Here is an 18,582-nt window from a genome sequence, read left to right on the forward strand (position 1 = left end):
TACAAACATGATAATATGATAACCATCAGCTTTGTTATTGTGGGTTGGGCAGTAGCGGTAGAGACAAGCAAGATGCCATCGTGTAATTCGTTATGGCCTTGTGCATTCTTGGTTCAAATACCGCCAAGGTCAACTTCATCTTTCTGGTGTCGAAACAAATACCACAGAGTATTTATGTCCGACGCCCTAAGGACACTGTTTATCTTCGGCCACAAAAGCACAAATGTGAGGAGAAAAGGGTCCGTGCATCATATTGACTCCAGTACTTAATTGTTACTTTTCTTTCACCGACACCAGAAAGATGAAGTTGACCTTGGCGGTATTTGAACCAAGAATGCACAAGGCCATAACGAATTACACGATGGCATCTTGCTTGTCTCTACCGCTACTGCCCAACCCACAATAACAAAGCTGATGGTTATCATATTATCATGTTTGTACAGACTCGCACGACTTTCACTGATATCAAGTATTGTATTGCAAAGCAATATTTACTCTGGTCTCCCTATCGTTTCTGTGACGGCGCGTGGTCTAGTGGTTAGGTTGTATTCACGATTGCAAAATCGTGGTTTCGATTCCCGGATCCAGAGGCGCGCTGTTCTCTTCTATTTACGTTGCTCTAGTCCACCCAGCAGTAAATGGATAACCTGGTAACAGACATCCTGTTCAGAAGAATTTTGTTACATCAGTCACTAACACCCCATGGAAACCGGGTAGCCAGTCCTATGACTCCTAGGACACAGGACAGTAATGTCTAGGGGACTTCCTTAACTATTGTTTCTGTTGCCCCACTAAAACTTTTATGCGTTCAAGAATTTACTAATCGGAAATTATCGAGGGTCTTTTCCCCAGAAGCGCTTCGGTTTTGACTTACACAACTGGGCATGTTTCGACTCTTCAACCAGACTGACCCGTCTCGATCGGTAAGAGAACAAACTGTGGTTATATTCCTACGTCGTGACTCCACTACCTGGGCCAATCGAATGAGGGCTCTTCTTTCCTCTCATGTCTAACAGCACACACCTTAAATGACAAGGAAACTTTTGTGTATGGCATTGAAGAAATAGTCGATAGACCCCGCTCTGTGTCTACACGTCGGTCTTGATACCTTTTCTAATCGCCTCCTCTGATTCGTGCACTAGCTTCCCTTCTAATCTACCCTTATCTATCGCTGCTTCTTCGCTAAATCCTGTCGATTCTATTCTAATCACACTCTTATCAACAACAACGATTTTATATAGAGACGCAAGGCTAAAGATATGAGAAGATATCAATAACAATTAGTTACTATCAAGTCTATTACTTGACTGGTACTTTATTTTATCGATTGTGATAGAATGAAATGCAAAACTGAACACGTTGATCGCAGTGGAATTTGAACACGGAATGTTGGGAGACAGAATAATATTTCATGACACTTTGTCCGATGCTCTAACAATTCTACCATTTCAGTACCTTTCTTATGAGAGCGAGATAGATACGCGTGTGTGTGTGTGTGTGTGTGTATACATGCACGCACACACACACACACACACACACAAAGGCGGGGGGGGGGGAGACAGCATTAATGTGTAAAAGCTAATCATTTTTAACCGAGGTACGAAAACACAAACCAATCTAGAAACAGGGAGATGGAGAAGTCAGATATAATCGATCAGATCGAATTCGGTACTTGACTAGTACTTATTATTTCAATCCCACCCGGATTAATGATTCTAATTTTGGCACAAGGTCAGTCATTTTTGGGAGGAGTGGAAGGGGGTGCAAATCGATAACATCGACCTCCAGTACTTGACAGTTACTTTAGGAAGGACGAGAGACGAAGTTGACTCCGACAGAATTCGAACTGAGAACGTAACGAAGCTGGAAGTAATACTGCTAGAATTTTTCTTTGATGCGCTTAACGATTCTGCCACCCCGCTGCTTTACCCAGATTAATAATGAGGATGATAACGACAAAGATAATGATGATGATTTTTTCGAATTAAACTCCAGGCGACAATTTTTTTTCGGAGCAGACTATATACAATCAGTTGAATTAATTCTTCTTTTGTCCACTGTCATGATAAAATGGCTGGTAGCTATTTCTCGTGGGACGAAAAACTAAACGCTACTATTTTAAGATGTTTCAATCGGCTGCTCTGTAACATTCATCTACAGCAGTAACGAGATGATTTTTGATGGGTTTTGAATCAATTTGGATTCTACACTGACTACAGAATGCCACCCACGTATACACCTCCGTGCATGTAACCAGTCAACCCTCCAAGAGAAGTTATCGCGCCAGGTTGCCGAGAGGACTTGAACACGTCGGCTGAGGACGGTTGTCTAACTCTGCGTATGACGGCCATTTCAGTGTCGACCGCAGGTTTGAGGTTAACTAAATGTTCCGAAGAAATTGTGGAAGAGGAGAAAAGGAGTGAAGGGCAAAGGTAGTTTCGAGTAGAGAGTGACTCTCAGCAAGCAGAGTGTGAGTGAAGACTAGCGTCAGAAAATGGAAAAGAAGGGAAAAGAACGTGAGTAGTGAAAAGGGTTAAAGTTTAATGGAACTGGGGAGAAAAGATAGGAGCGAAAACGGCAGAGGAAGGTGATCCGGTGGGAAATTAAATGAAATAAAAAGTGGGGGGAGATATATAAGAAATAGAATGAAGGAGAAAAGGAAATCGGAGAGAGAGAGAATGAGAGAATAACAGTGAGAAAAGGCAAGGGACAAATGGAAAACAAGAGTAAGAAAATAAAGGGGTGAAAAGAAAACGCAATGAGAAAGAGAGTAAAACATGAAAAACTAGGAAGATAGAAAGAGGGGGAATACAAGAAAAAGAGAAAAAACGGGGGAGAAGTGGGAGAGGAAAACACGAAAGGGTAGAAAAAGGGCGATGGGGGAGACAGAGAAAATGAGAGAAATAGAGAGAGGAAGACGCGAGGAAGGTGAAGAGAAACAGGTAAGAAGGAAGAAAAGAAAAACGAAGGGGCAAAATGGGAAGGAGAAAGAGAAGATGACAAAGAGAGGGGGGAGAGAAATAGTGAAAGCGCAGAAAGAGACAGAGGGGAAGACAAAGATTTAAAGATGGATTGAAAGAGCGCGCGAGATGATTAAAAAAAGAGAAAGAAAGAAAGAAACGAGAATGAAAATTTAAGGTTTTCCAATCAAGCGAACAATTGAAAGATGATCCAGTGATGCCGAGAGATGGCGAATGTGATAAAAAAAAAAAAAAGAAGAGCAAATAGACAAGAAAACGATGGAGGAGAAGGAGGGAAAATAAACTTGTGGTAATGAAAAAGGAATGAATATAAGCAGCTAATATGCTGCTTGCTTGCCAACGATGAGGAAGAGGGATAAGGAATCCAGTGAAGGTTGCCCTAAAGGTCTCCAGCTTTTTATTTGAAATGAGAGGTGATTAAGTATCTATTTATCAGGTCCTACAAGACGAACAAACATACGGAGAAGGTGAAGAAGAGTTAAAACAGAGAGGAAGAAAGAGAGAGAGAGAGCGGTAGTAAAAAGGCGGCACGTATTTGTTGTGTGTGTGTGTGTGTGTAACTGAGAGAGAGAGGGGGGGGGGTTACTCGCGAACATTGTTCTGAAGACCTTGCAGGTCGACTTCTGGTCATGCAAACCTGTGATCAAGAAGCATTTTCTGGTCGTGACAATTTTATTTTTCCGTTTCTTTATCTATTTTATTTTTCTGCGAAAAATTAAGTGTTTGCGGGGAGGGAGAGGAATTTCGTTTTCTTTTTTTTTACTTATCAAAATAATAATAATAATAATAATAATAATAATAATAATAATAATAATAATAATAATAAATAATAATTGTTTTAATCATACGATGCCTAATGTAAGGTCTACAGGTCCCACAGTTATCAAGCGCTAGACATTTAAGCTAGATCTACAGTGAACAGTTTATTTAGAAGATGACTGTTGTTGTTGGTGGTGGTGATGGTGGTGGTGGTGGTGGTGGTGGAGGAGGTAGTAGTAGCAGTTTTGCTGGTGGGAGCGGGTACACATCGGAGAACCAACCACAAATAAGGTCACTGTCCGGAAAATACCGTGCGCGCGCGCACGCGTTTGTTAGTATATTTGGGATACTGTTCGCCATTAATGAGACATTCATATACACAGTTAAGATCCACCCCTTTCTCCCAACCAAGTAAATAAATTGACTGACTTTTGGGAATATCTATCGTTGTGTCCCACAAAGCAAAGAATTAGCTACATTTTTTTTTTATTTTTAAATTTTTGAAACAATTTCCGTTCATTTCCCCCCTTCCACCTCAGTATTCCTGTGTTTCATATAGCAGGAATTACAAGTCTGAATTTTTCCCTCCACGTCAAAATTATCATTGCTTAATATTTGTATTCCACCCCCACGGCCTAATTCCGTGCTCCCTTTTCCTTCCCCACGAAGCAATGAAAGATATTCCAAAACTCAGACATAATTTTGTGAAATTCATTCTTAATTTCATTGAATTACCTCCCCTTTCTATTATAGCGCTGTTAACAGTTAAGAGACGAAATTTCAATTATCTGATAATTTTTTTACGCATGTCATTAAATACAACGGTCCTTAAATTATTCAAATTCATGCCTATTTACCTGTTTGAGATATATCCCTTACGTCATTATATGTATATATACATAAGTGGCGGGGTGACGTGTGTGTGCACGCGTAAGGCTTAACAGACTGATTTAGCTCCTCGTGTTACTTAAAGTTTTGTCGACGTGAAAGTGCGACCATCTCCTCAGACATTCTGAACGTCCGAGGAGATGGTCGTGTTTTCATATCCACGAAACTTCAAGTAACATGAGAAGCTTAGTACTCAGTAAGTTCAACTCTGACAATGTGCTGACTGCTACTTACCTTCGCTTTTTTTTTTCCCTCACTCGTACGTGTGAATGTGTGTGTGTGTGTGTGTGTGTGTGTGTGTGTGTGTGTGTGTGTGTGTGTGTGTGTGTGTAGACAATACAAATTACTACGGGCCAACTATCTTCGAAACCTGTTTTTCCTCTATAAAAAAACTACTCTCTGCTGAACAAAGCAAGTTTGAGAGTAGACCAGACTCAGCTGAGAAAATCTAGTAAGACCGAAACATGCCCGTAATTTGTCCCCCCTTGTTTGTCTGTAAACAACAAAGACGGATTTTCCTCTAAGCTTTAAAAGTAATTGAATGGAATTAATTCGAAATTTCTTCAAAAGAATTTTTTAAAATTTTATTTTAAGAGTCGCTGACAACTATCGTTAGGCCTTTGTTTTCTTTCTCCATCTAAGACTGAAATTTCAATACATTTACAAATTTCTTAGGAACAGCATTTAGTACAACGCCACTTGACTTAGTTCATTATTTCTCTAAATTCATTTAATTTTTTCAACTCTAGGCGGTGCTCCAGCATCGCCGCAATCTAATAACTGGGACAAGTAAAAGAGACAGATAGATAGATAGATAGATAGATAGATAGATAGATAGATAGATAGATAGATAGATAGATAGACAGACAGATAGATAGATAGATAGATAGATAGATAGATAGATAGATAGATATTTACATATATACACACACATACGTATGTAGATACGGATATTTACATTTATATAGATATATATACACGCACACTATGAGATAAAGAAAAAGAGGGATAGACGGACCGACATATTAAGATAAATCAATATCTATGTATCTATGTATGGATCTCTCTGAGTTACAAGTGAGCCATGTACGTGTGTGTGTGTGTGCGCGAGAAGAACCTATAAATGTAAGTGTGAGTGTACGTGAGTATGGCAAAGAAAGTGACGCCGTAGAGAACAGACAAATCAACTGCAACAACTTCCAGCTTCAGTCCCACCACCGACCACAGGACAACACTCGACTTCGTAGGTGGAGAAATTCACAAATATATATATACATTTACACATTCAAGCAGACAGACGCGCGCGCACACACACACACACACAGATACATATATTTAGAATGAAAAATGGAAAGCATAAATTTTATATATAATTCATAATTTAATTGAGCTCTTAATTAACATGGGTGTATTTTAATATGTTTATACATCAATTCTATATATAGATATGTATGTATGCATGTACGTATGTGTGTATGCGTCTATGTATGTAATTGTAGACGTGACACGAGGGGGAGGAAGAAGAAGAGAGAGAGAGATTTCTGATGAAATCCTATTTTTCAAAATTAACGAAACCCTTCGTGTTGGACACAAAACAAAATGCCTACCAAAAATATTTGCCCCACTTTCGTTGTGTTCCGTGTTCAAAACCCACCGAAGTTCAACTTAGCTTTTCATCCCCTAACTACCTTGCCGCCAAACTGCAAGCCCTGTGCTTATGTCAGAAACAATTATTATAATTATAATTATTATTATTACCTTGTTTTGTTTTGTTTTTGGGTTTTTTTTTATGTAAATTCTTTGTGGTCAATAAAGAAATCATTGTAATCTGGGTTCAAATTCTGCCGAGGGCAACTTTGCCTTCCTTCCATCCTTTCAAGGTTTCGATAAAATAGTCTTAATCAAGTACTGGGATCGATGATACCGACTGACCCCCGACCCTTGAAACTCCTCCCTTCAAAACTGCAATTTTGTGCCTTATATTAGAAATAATTACAACTATTACATTTGGGGTTCCAATCCAACCGGGAGCAACTTAGGGGTAACCCTAACCCTAAGCCTTACGCCCTTTCGAGAGATCTAATAAATAAAGTACCAGTTAAGTACTGGGTCGATGCTATCACTAAACCCCTGAAATCATCAGTCCCCTTCAAAATTACTAGTCTTATGCTTATGTAGGAAAAATTATTATTATCATTACTGTTAGACTTTTCAATCTTTTGGGATCGATAAAATATGTACCAGTTGATCACTGGGGTCGATGTAATCGACTTAGCCCGGTCCCCCGAAATTGCTGGCCTTTTGCCGGATTTTGAAACCATTGTTCTAATTATTTAATATTACATTCGGGGTCCGAATCCCACCAAAAGCAACTTTGCCTTCCATCCGCTTCTATGCTTTTGGGAGATAGATGAATTGAAGAACCAATAAAGTATTGGGCCCAATATAATCGATTATCCCCTCCCCCAAATTTCAGGCTTTGTAATAATATCAGAAAGGATTTTTATTATGAAACGCTTTATAACCATGACTCAATAACTAAAATGGTTTATTCACCATCACGGCGCGAACAAGTCAGAAATGGGTTAAATTAAAGTCGAACTGAAAATACTAAATGTAATTTTGAGAATATGGAAGAATATCTGAAGAATTGGCGAGGGGAAATAGCTATATTGGTATTTAGATTGAAAATCGTGAAATTCATTATGTTTTTGCGACTTTCACACTGGCTGAGTATATCTAACTTAAAAACATATCGACTTGAAAAAACATTTACAAAATGTAAACACATACACGTTTGTGTATGTGTGCATTCGTGTATATGTATAGTATTTTGAGGATAAACATATTAGTACGTTATACATAATAAATATATACATATATGATAGAAAGATAGATAGATAGATAGATAGATAGATAGATAGATAGATAGATAGATAGATAGAGATATTTAGATGCAAGCTATGTTTATGACTAGAAAGTAGGAATTGTATCTATGCAGTAGTAATTGACAGTGAGTATATATATATATATATATAAAGTGAATGGAGTAAAAGTAAAAAGACTATGAAGGTTGATGGCTAAAATCAAAACCAGGAGAAATATTTTTTTTTAAATATCATAGACAGATAGAGAGAGAGAGAGAAAGAGAGAGAGAGAGACAGAGAGAGAGAAAGACAGACAGAGAGAGAGAGAGAATTTGAAGAGAATTCTTTGATTTTTTAAAAATCCATCGCCACCCTTTTCAAAAAAATATAATAAAAACAGAACAGAAATAAAAAGGAACATGAAAGGTTTAAACAGAAGGTGTGTATGTATAAAAAGGGATTAAGATAATGATATGTATGTATGTGTGTATGTATGTATGTGTGTATGCATGTATGTATGTACAATTAATAGTATAGTCTATGCTATTGGTGTACGTTTTTTTTGTTTCAATTCACATAAAAAACAATTAACGTGGATGTCTCTCAATGTAATTTTTTCAGATGAATAAAAGATCGATGGATAAATCGAAGATATATATGTAACAGATATGTAGATATATAAATATATATATATTTCAATGTTTACCTCTAATGTAGCCATAGTTGATCCGAAGGAAGACTTATTGTAAAAAGTCGTTGAAGGAAAGGCAAGATATAAAGTGAGGTTGGCGGCCAAAAACTACGCGAAGAGGCGAGGCGCTTGTGTTAAACAAATCCAGGCAATGTGCGCGCGCGTGTGTCAATGTCTTTCTCTCTCTATGTCGCGATACGATTGTGTAGACGTGTGTGAGTGAGTGAGAGTGTGTGCGTGCGTGCGTGTGAGCATATGTGCGTGCGTGTCTGCGCGCGCTTACGTGTGTTTGTGTGTATATATGAATATATATATTTACATATAGGTGTGTGCGTGTATATATATTTATATATGTGTGCGTGTGTTTGCTGTTACATATATTTTTATTATTTATTCATTTATTTATATGCGCGCGTGCGTATGTGTACGTGTATTCATGTGTCTGCTTATGTATGTGTATCTGTGTGCCTGAAAGTATATATACATATATATGATTGTATGTATGTATGTATGTATGTATGTAAATCTGTGTATATGCAAGAATATAGCTTTTATTTATGTTTCTGAGTGAGGGTGCGAGGGTGTATGTGCAAGTGTGTGGGTTTTATTTACAGTTCTGTGTGTATGTGTGCGCGTGTATGTTGCATATAAGGAGGAGGAGTGTGAGTTGACGTTCGAGTGCGACTTTGTGGAGGAGGTGAGTGGAGAGAAAGTGGAAGGGTGAGGTGTGCGTTTTATGTATTTGTATGTGTATGTATGTATGTGTGCGTTTGGTTGATTCTTTCTGTATGTGTCTTATTTATAAGGGTAAGAGTATGAGTTTGTATGTGTGTGTGTGTATATAAATATGCGTGTGTATGCATGTGTGTGTAAACAGCGTGTCTAAAAGTGATTGTTTCTGTTCGTAAGTTTGTGTGCGTGTGTGAGTGAAGGTGTATACGCTTTTGTATGTTCGTTGTTTATAAGGGTAGAGATTATGGGTTTATGTGTGTGTATGCATGTAAGTGTGTGTGTGTGTTTGTGCATTATTGCAAGTGTCTTAATTTATGTTTTCCGTACATGTTTTATGTGTGTAAGGGGTTGTGGTACGTGTATGTGTGTGTGAAATGTTGTGCGAGTTTGTGTGTGTGTCTAAAATGTTTGTGTGTACGTGTGAGTGTTAACGTGTGACTTTGTGGAGAGTGAAAAAGAGGAGGGTGTGTGAAAGAGAGAGAGAGAGAGAGTCTTTGTGAAAGGAGAGGAAGTGTGCGCGCGTACGCGTTTTGAGTGCGTGCGTTTTCTGTGTGTACGTGAGGGTACGTGATTTAGTGAACGGGGGAGGGGGAGTGTGTAGAATCATCGTATGAATGTGTAAGACAAATTGAGGGAGAGTATGCGTGTGTGTGTGTGTGTGTGTGTGTGTGTGTATGAAGAAAGAGAATGAGGGGATGTGCGTTTTGTGGACGTGTGTGTGTGTGTGTGCAACAAAATTAATGTGTTCTATTAAATGTGATGATGGCGGTGGGGGAAGAAGCTGTTTATGAATAATAATGGTAATGTGCAAGTGTGTGCCTGTGTGTATGTGTAAGTGTGTGTGCGCGCGAGCGCGCCGTATTCAGCCTGCGTGCACGCGTGTGTGTGTTTATGCAAAGGTGTATGGAGTAAGAGTGAATATATTCGTCAGTACATTATGTATTATATGTGTGTGTATATATGTGTGTGTGTATGTTTATGTGTGTAAAAAATAAGAAAGGATTTAAGGGAGGAAGAGAGGAAGTGAAAATAAGTTATATATACATAAAGGGGTGCTGTATATATTCTATGAAAATGTTTGTGTATGTATTTATATTTATGGACGTATATGTGTGTGTGTGCGCGTCTGAGTGTGTATATAAGGACATGTATGTATATGTGTGTGTGCCTGTGTGTATATATATATATATATATATATATATATATATATATATATATGGACTACGTATGCACATATATATATATATGTATGTATGTAAAAATGTATATATGTGTGTGTGTGTGTGCGCGTTTATAGAATGGGAACAGTGTGAAAGAAAGAGGAGAAACAAAAAGGTTGACGTGCGTTCATCATCATCATCATCATCGTCGTCGTCAGCAGCAACAACAACAACCTGAAGTATTCATATCTTTATTTCGGATAAATATATCGGTGACGTTGTGTATGTGAGTGTATGTGTATATATCTGTGCGTATATGTCTATACCTACATTTATTTGTGTATGTGTCGCTGTGTATGTTTGAGTAGCTGTATAAGAATATTTGTGTATATGTGTATCTGTGCGTGTAGTTATGTATGTGTATGTATGAATATATGTATACATATCTGTACATGTCTGTATGTATGTATCTGTGTGAGGGGGTATTTGTGTATGAGTGTCTTTGTGTGAGCATTTGTGTATGTATGCATGCGTGTGTTTATGTATGTGTTCGCGCGCGTTTATGTGCGCGCGCACACGCTTGTTCTATATTGGGTTACTATACGATAAAAAGCGTTCGTGCAAGTGTGTATTGGTTACTATGTGTATGTATATGTGTGTGTGTGTGTATGTGTGTGCCTGTAGATGAGTGTGTGCGTGAGTGCGTGCGTGCGCTTGCGTGCGTTGCTAATGTAGGTAAATCCTTTGTGACTACACAAAATTCGCGTTCCTGATTATTGTGTCACTGTGTATGAGTGTGTGTGTGTGTGTGTTCAAACGTGGGAGGCTTCAATGTGTGGGCGGTTCTTTGTGTATCGTCGCTGTTACCAGGAGGGGTGGGGAGGGAAGAAACACGATTCGAACCCGCGCGCTTATCTTTCAGTTTAGTCAACCTCAGATTGCACTCACTTCAGCAGATAAGGATTAAAGAGAGAAGTGCTAGAAACAGCAGTCGTATCTCTTTCAAATCACACCTCGTTGTATACACACGCATATACATATGGGAGTGTGTGTATGTTATATGTGTCAGTATGAACATATATATATATATATATACTAAAAGGTATGTGTGTATGTATATGTATATACATACACATGTATACATATATGTATATATATATATATATATATATATATATATATATATATATATATATATATATATATATATATATATATATACATACATATATGTGTGTGTGTGTGTGTGTGTGTGTATGAAGGGGTGCTGAAAAGTTCCTGGCTTTGGTTAAAAGAAAATACAGGAGAATCAGTCAATTATGATTTTATTCAACATATTCACCTCTCAAATTCTCGTTCTTATTGCAGCAGTCCCTTCAATTTTTCTAGACCGTGCCAACCAGGCCTTTCCCGACACCCTTAAAGCCAGGAACTTTTCAGCACTCCTTCGTATATATATATATATATATATATATGATTATGATGGATTCTCTCGTAGTGAACCACAAATAAGGATTCAGTAAAATAAGGCGGTAATCATATAAGTGTGTGTGTGTAATCATTTAACGTCTAACATGCTGGCATGGGTTGGACGGTTCAACAGGATTTGACAAGTTGGATGACTAGGCCCAAACTCCAATGTTTGCGTTCACCTGGTTTCTGCGACTGCATGCTCTTCCTAATTTCAGACACTTTCAGGATGTCCTGGGTATTTTATTTTCTGGCACCAGCTCTTGAGAAAGAGGAGGAGGAGGAGGAGGGTATATCTGTATGTATGTACAAGGTGTCCCAAAAGTCACTGATCGGTTTCGATTTTTAATAACTTCCTTAAATTTAGAAATAAATGCATGAAATTTTGATACAATATAAAGGACATAATAGAAATTAATATGCACGAGTCAAATTTTGCAACACCACTACATCACATATGATAAATGACATCGCTTACATGGCAGCCATTTTCGGCTTCACATGCCTGTGCTCTTTCCAAAACTTGCACCATAACACCCTCAAGAGTTTCAGACCCTACTCTGATATCTCTATTGATGTTCTCCTTTACCAGGGCCTCCAGTTTGTTGATGTAAACCCTCTCTTTCAGGTATCCCCACAGGAAAAAAAATCCAGGCTAGTCAAGTTTAATGGCAGTGATATTGAAACTCTCCTATCAAAAGGAAAATGAAAAAAGGAGAAGGAGAGACAAAGGAAAATATAAATCAAACCCTAAAATTTGTTTTAAATTTTCAGGTTTCAAATTTGCCAAAAGAATCTACCTCGGTTTGTCAGATGAAAGACTATTTTCTTTGATGGCAATGGTTGGCTAGTTTGACAGGATCCAGCTAACCACAAGGTTGTGCCAAACCCCACTGTTAGCTTTGGCATGGTTTCTACAACAGGACATCCTTCCTAATGCCAAACACCTAATAGAGTCTACTGGATCCTATTGTTGTTTTTTTTTTCTGGCCCACAGCACTAGTGAGGTGGTCAAGTAATCTCGCCTCACAGAAAAGGGAAAAAGACCCCATGACTATGTGTTGATGGGAAGTATTGCAAGGAGGGGGTGGCTTTAGACCAGATGCAGATGTATGACAGAGACTAAAGTATGACAGAGGGACAAGAATAAGTATTTTGCATTGATGGAGTTACATGGCTGCTCCCTCCCCCATTAGACTCATTTTTCTTGAGGCCAGCAGACTTATATTAGTTGTTTTGATGTGTGTGTTTGTGTGTTAATTTTGGCATTGTATTGTGATACGTGTATGGTTCCCATATCAAAATTTGACTAAAGCAAACAAATCAACGCATGACAGCTGAGGCATAACCCTAATGGTAAAAAAACCTTTAGTAAGAAAATCTAAATGGATTCACTAAGAATATCAGAAATAACACAGATGCCAAATAGTTGGATAGATGAGTAGACACCACAACCAAGCCACAGTAGTTCCACTTGATTGGTCAGTTAACTGGCCAATCAGTGTCAAACCAACATATGATTCAACTTTCTAAAACTTTCTCATTCAGCCCTCCTATATAAAGGTGGATTTTGGTGGTAACCCCAGAACTTCTCCATTCTTCATTATCTCACCAGTCATTGGCAAATAGAAGACAGATTTTGTTGTCGTGAATATAGAGCAATTATTTTCCATTTGTGATGGGCCAACCTCATTTGCTAAGCCTGTTAAATTGCTGTAGATCCCAGCAATGTGTCTCTCCCATTGTTATTTTTCATCCCAGGATCAACACAGAAAACTATGTGAGCAGTAAAAAAAAAGCTGTTGTTTGTGAGTGCTGTTCATAACTTCTATGCCCAGCCCTAGAAATACATTTTCATTCACCAGCAACAACAAATCCACAACATATCCAATTCTTAAAAATAAGAGCATAAAGGTATGGACACACTGAACTTCATTGTTCAAACCAGTTGTAAAAAAAATTAATAAGAAAACACCAAAAATCTAAAATGAAAAACGATAAATCTTGAATACAGTTGTGTATTTAATGAAACAAGCATAAAAGAAAAGCTGTTGCTTATGTGCATTTGTGTGTAACCCAGCACAACGTGTTGCATGGACGGGCCATCAGCAACTAAACTGGCAACAGTACCAGCCTGCCAAGAAAGCAGGGTAGGTTTTGTTGGACACTTTGCAGATGGAAAACAAAACCTGTCAAAGGGCAGATGAACTTGGTAGAGTCAATGGCCATCCAACAGATGGGAGTCAGAGACCCGTCTGTTACTCTTTGTTTAGATATCTCTCTAAGAGAAGAATAACTCTGATGTAACATTTGTGGCTTTGTTTGCATCCAGTGATGTAGATTAATCCTTCCTCTTGAGAAAATGTATATGTTGTTTAGACAGTGGGATTGACTCTGTGAAGGCCTTTCTGTACTTTAAAAGGAACAGGCATCAATTGATTTTTAAAATCATTGTTATGTCTAATATGTCTAATTATGGCTGGCCATAGCTGTTAAAAGGCAAAAACACACAAAGAAAATTTCCATGATGGCATGGATCAGTATCGTTGGTAAGTTTACTGAACGCCTGTCGCAAGAGGTGTCCATCGTTTTCACATCTGTGAGAAAGAGCATAAGTTCCTAGCAGGACTGAAGAACTACATCTAGTACTCCTCAAAGCAACTTGATTTCTAGCAACACCATCGCTTGAACAATCAAGTTGCAACCATCATGTACATGCATGCATGTGTACATGCATGCATGTGTGTGTTCAAATATATATTATATATATATATATATATATATATATATATATATATATATATATATATATATATATATATATATATAAATGGAGTAATACGCATATGTTAAATGATGGCGTTTAAAATTTACAGCAGCTGTTCCAGTAGAATTTTGTTGATGCATCCATCGATCACATCATAGGACATAATGCATTATCTTCAGGTAAAAGTTTTAATCAGGTATAAACAGGTGACAGAGTATTCTGATGATGTTTTGGATAAGTGGTATTTTAAATAAGAACATTCAGATTTATAGAAAAATTAGAAGGCGTGGCTATAAAGGGTATGTAAGAAGCAGAGATCAAACGATTCTATTATTCCAAAACATTTATCTTAATTAGTTTACAGCCAATACTGGCTTCTGAAGACATACAAGAAACCACAAACATGCTGTAGCCAAGAGATGTCCTTAAGCCAGGAAGGTATGTTGTCAGTTAAGTGAGATAAACGACAACAAACCTCAGGGCAGCAGAAAACCATAAAACTGTCATCACTTTCTTACACGTGTAGACACCCACACACAGACACCACACACACACATGTACATTCATATATCATCATCATCATCATCATCGTTTAACGTCCGCTTTCCATGCTAGCATGGGTTGGACGACCTGACTGAGGACTGGTGAAACCGGATGGCAACACCAGGCTCCAATCTAAATTTGGCAGAGTTTCTACAGCTGGATGGCCTTCCTAACGCCAACCACTCAGAGAGTGTAGTAGGTGCTTTTACGTGTCACCTGCACGAAGGCCACTCAGGCGATACTGGCAACGGCCACGCTCGAAATGGTGTCTTTTATGTGCCACCCGCACAAGCCAGTCCAGGGGATACTCACACACATATGTACACACACTCACATATATACATAAATAGCCATACACTCTTTTACTCTTTTACCCTTTTGTTTCAGTCATTTGACTGCGACCATGCTGGAGCACCACCTTTAGTCAAACTAATCGCCCCACCCCCACAAACTTATTCTTTGTAAGTCTAGTACTTATTCTATCGGAATCTTTTGCTGAACGTATACGACAATTTCTAACCACTTTGAAAGAGATCAGAAAAACAAAAATACTCAAGAAATGGGTGCTGCACAAATTGAACAACAACCAAAAAACACACCGTTTTGAAGTGTCGTCTTCCCTTCTTTTACACAACAAGAACAACCTGTTTCTCAACTGGATTGTGACTTGCGGTGAAAAGTGGTTTCTTTACAACAACCAGTGATGCTTAGCTCAGTGGTTGGACACCGACAAAGCTCCACGGCACTTCCCAAAGCCAAAGTTGCACCAAAAGAAGGTCGTGGTGACTGTTTGGCACGTCGCACAACTGACCTTGCAGAAGTTGAATGAATTGAGCTACGAAACTCTGCTTCATCCGCAATACTCACCAGACCTCTCGCCTACCGACTACCACTTTTTCAAGCATCTCGTTAGAAAACCAAGACGATGCCAAACAGGCCTTCAACGACTTCATCGCCACCAGAACGCAGGATTTTTACACTACTGGCATAAATAAACTGGTTTTGCATTGGCAAAAAAGAGTGTTGATTCTGATGGTGTTTATTTCGATTAATAAAGTTTTGTTTGAGCCGAGATATGTGTATCTGAATTTAAAGATTAAAAACCACAAAAACTTTCTTGACAACCTAATGCATAAAATACAAGAAACATATTTTCCTATTTTTAACCAGTTGCCTAAAAGACTTCAAATAATACTTCTTAGCTGCTATTTATCCATACTCAGTAATTTAGTTACGTTACTTATCTCATTTAAATATTATTCAAGTCTTTCAATATTATGTCATTGGCCTCTTGGTTATGCATCCTCATTTTATTTATATCCAATAAATAGTGAAATATTTCACAATCTGGTGTATGACCTCCTAAATCTCTGTTATTTGTTCACACTCTTTATATATGTGATTTTATATTATAATATTTGATATAAGTATATAAATGTAGGTCTCCATATGCACGTGCACATATGTATATGTGTCTGTATATATGTGTGTCTGTCTGTGTGTATGTACATGTGTAAAACAATGAAGGCAGTTTTATGACTTTCTGCTGCCCTGAAGTTTGCTTTCTTTTATCTCACTCAACAGCAAAATATATCTTCTTGTCTTTAATGACCTCAGGACATCTCTTGGCTACAGCATGTCTGTGTTTTTTGTAGATCTTATAGCCAATATTATCTAGAAACTAATTAAGATAAATGTTTTGAAATAATAGTCTCTTTGCCTCTCTCATATCCATTACCGCCACGCCTTATAATTTTTCTATAAATTCACATTTTTTTAAAAATACTACTTATCCAAAACTGTTGGTTGGATTCATCATCATCAAGGTATTCTCTCACCTGTATATACCTGTTTAAAATTCTACCTGAAGGTGATGGATTATGTCCTATGATGTAATCTGTGAATATATGAATAAAATTCTACTGAAGCAGCTGTTCTAAATTTTAAACCCTCTTTGTGTTCTTCAATATATACTTACACTTATATATATATATATATATATATATATATATATATATATATATATATATATATATATATATATATATATATATATATATATATATATATATACATTACATAATCCATCACCTTCAGGTAGAATTTTAAACAGGTGTATACAAGTGTATACTGGTGTAATGTATATATATATACACATATATATACATTACATATATATATATATATATATATATATATATAAATATATATATATATATACATACACACACACATATATATATACATATATATACATATATACATGTACATATATACATATACATATATATATACTTATACATATATATACACACATATATATATATATGTATGTATACACACACACACACACACACAGAGGCTGTGTGTTGTGTTCCTGAGCAAGCCATTTTATTTCATTTTTCTCCAGTTCACTCATTTGTTGAAATGGATTGTGACATCACTGGTGCCAAGCTGTATCGGGCCCCTTTGCCTTTCCCTTGGATAACACCAGTGGCACAGAGAGGGGAGGCTGGTATGCATGGTTGACTGCTGGTCTTCCATAAACAGTCTTGCTCAGATTTGGAGGGTAACTTTCTCGGTACAATCCCATGGTCATTTATGATTGAAGGGGATCTTTACCCTATACGTAAAGATCCCATTCTTTATATACATATATATGTATATATATAGATATATATATATATATATATATATATATGCACGCACACACACACACACACATATATATAGTACAAGTTACATGTATTATTTAAAACAGTTTGACTCAGCTCCATGTGACTTCAAGTTTTGCAGAACTCTAACAGAAGCCTGTCTTTTCCAGGCTTTATATACATATGTAAGTGTGTGTGTGTTTGTGTTTGTGTGTGCGTGAATGTGTGTGTGTGTGTGTGTGTGTGTGTGTGTGTGTGTGTGTGTGTTTGTATATATACATAACATACAGAAACATGCATGCATTTTATGTCTGTAGGCAGACAGATAGATATTAAATAGACAACCAGAAATGAATACAAATGTATGTATCATATCATTATAAATACAATGAGGTGTGTGTGCAGACATATTTGTAGTGTAGCACGTGTTTGTGCAGGAGAGACTCCGTGCTCAAAATTAAAATAGACCAATAAACACAAAATAAACCACAAAAATTTTGACACCATTTTACAATTGTCATAGCAAACAAACAGACACACCCACATATGACAAATTTGTATATGCATATATATCTGTATGTATATAATTTTATAAACCCCACCACCACCACTACACATACATACATTCATGTATAAATGCAAGTATATATATAGTCAACAGATAAGAACCAGAGATTTTCAATATAGAAGGACCATTGTCGTGGTCAAAGGATTTGAACTTAGACTCTGGTGTCTTTACAAGGGATCAATTCCGCAGGGTAAAGAGTGGCTATAAGAGAAACCCTGGAACGGAGATATGGAACCAATTATATATATTATGGAGATGTACATGCCTAGCAAGTGACCTGATCTGAGATCGTGTGCTGGAATGAAAACAATTGCAGCGTGGAAGATGTTTAGAAGCCATTTAAAAACACACAAAAACCATTAGATTCACTTCAACATTTAAATTTACTTTGCCAAAATATTTTCTTTGCTTTGAGACCATGACCTGTTTACTGACAAAATTCCGTGCTATATATATATATATATATATATATATATATATATATATCTCATCTCATCTCATC

At 37.3% G+C, this 18,582-nt stretch overlaps 1 protein-coding gene across 3 annotated transcripts in view; it reads right to left on the bottom strand.

Moving 5' to 3' along the window:
* The window catches only part of LOC106867700 (uncharacterized protein ZK1073.1), a 110,874-nt gene extending 102,512 nt beyond the window's left edge, over positions 1-8,362 (bottom strand). For all 3 annotated transcript variants that reach the window (XM_014912658.3, XM_089362942.1, XM_014912655.3), the window contains exon 1: positions 8,202-8,362. In XM_014912658.3, the coding sequence (XP_014768144.1) occupies positions 8,202-8,216 (15 nt within the window). In that variant the 5' untranslated portion in view covers positions 8,217-8,362. The remainder of the gene's footprint in view (positions 1-8,201) is intronic.
* Positions 8,363-18,582: the final 10,220 nt, after the last annotated feature.

Source organism: Octopus bimaculoides, chromosome 14, assembly GCF_046866305.1.
Source record: "Octopus bimaculoides isolate indiv1 chromosome 14, ASM4686630v1, whole genome shotgun sequence".
Classification (NCBI taxonomy): Eukaryota; Metazoa; Mollusca; class Cephalopoda; order Octopoda; family Octopodidae; genus Octopus; species Octopus bimaculoides.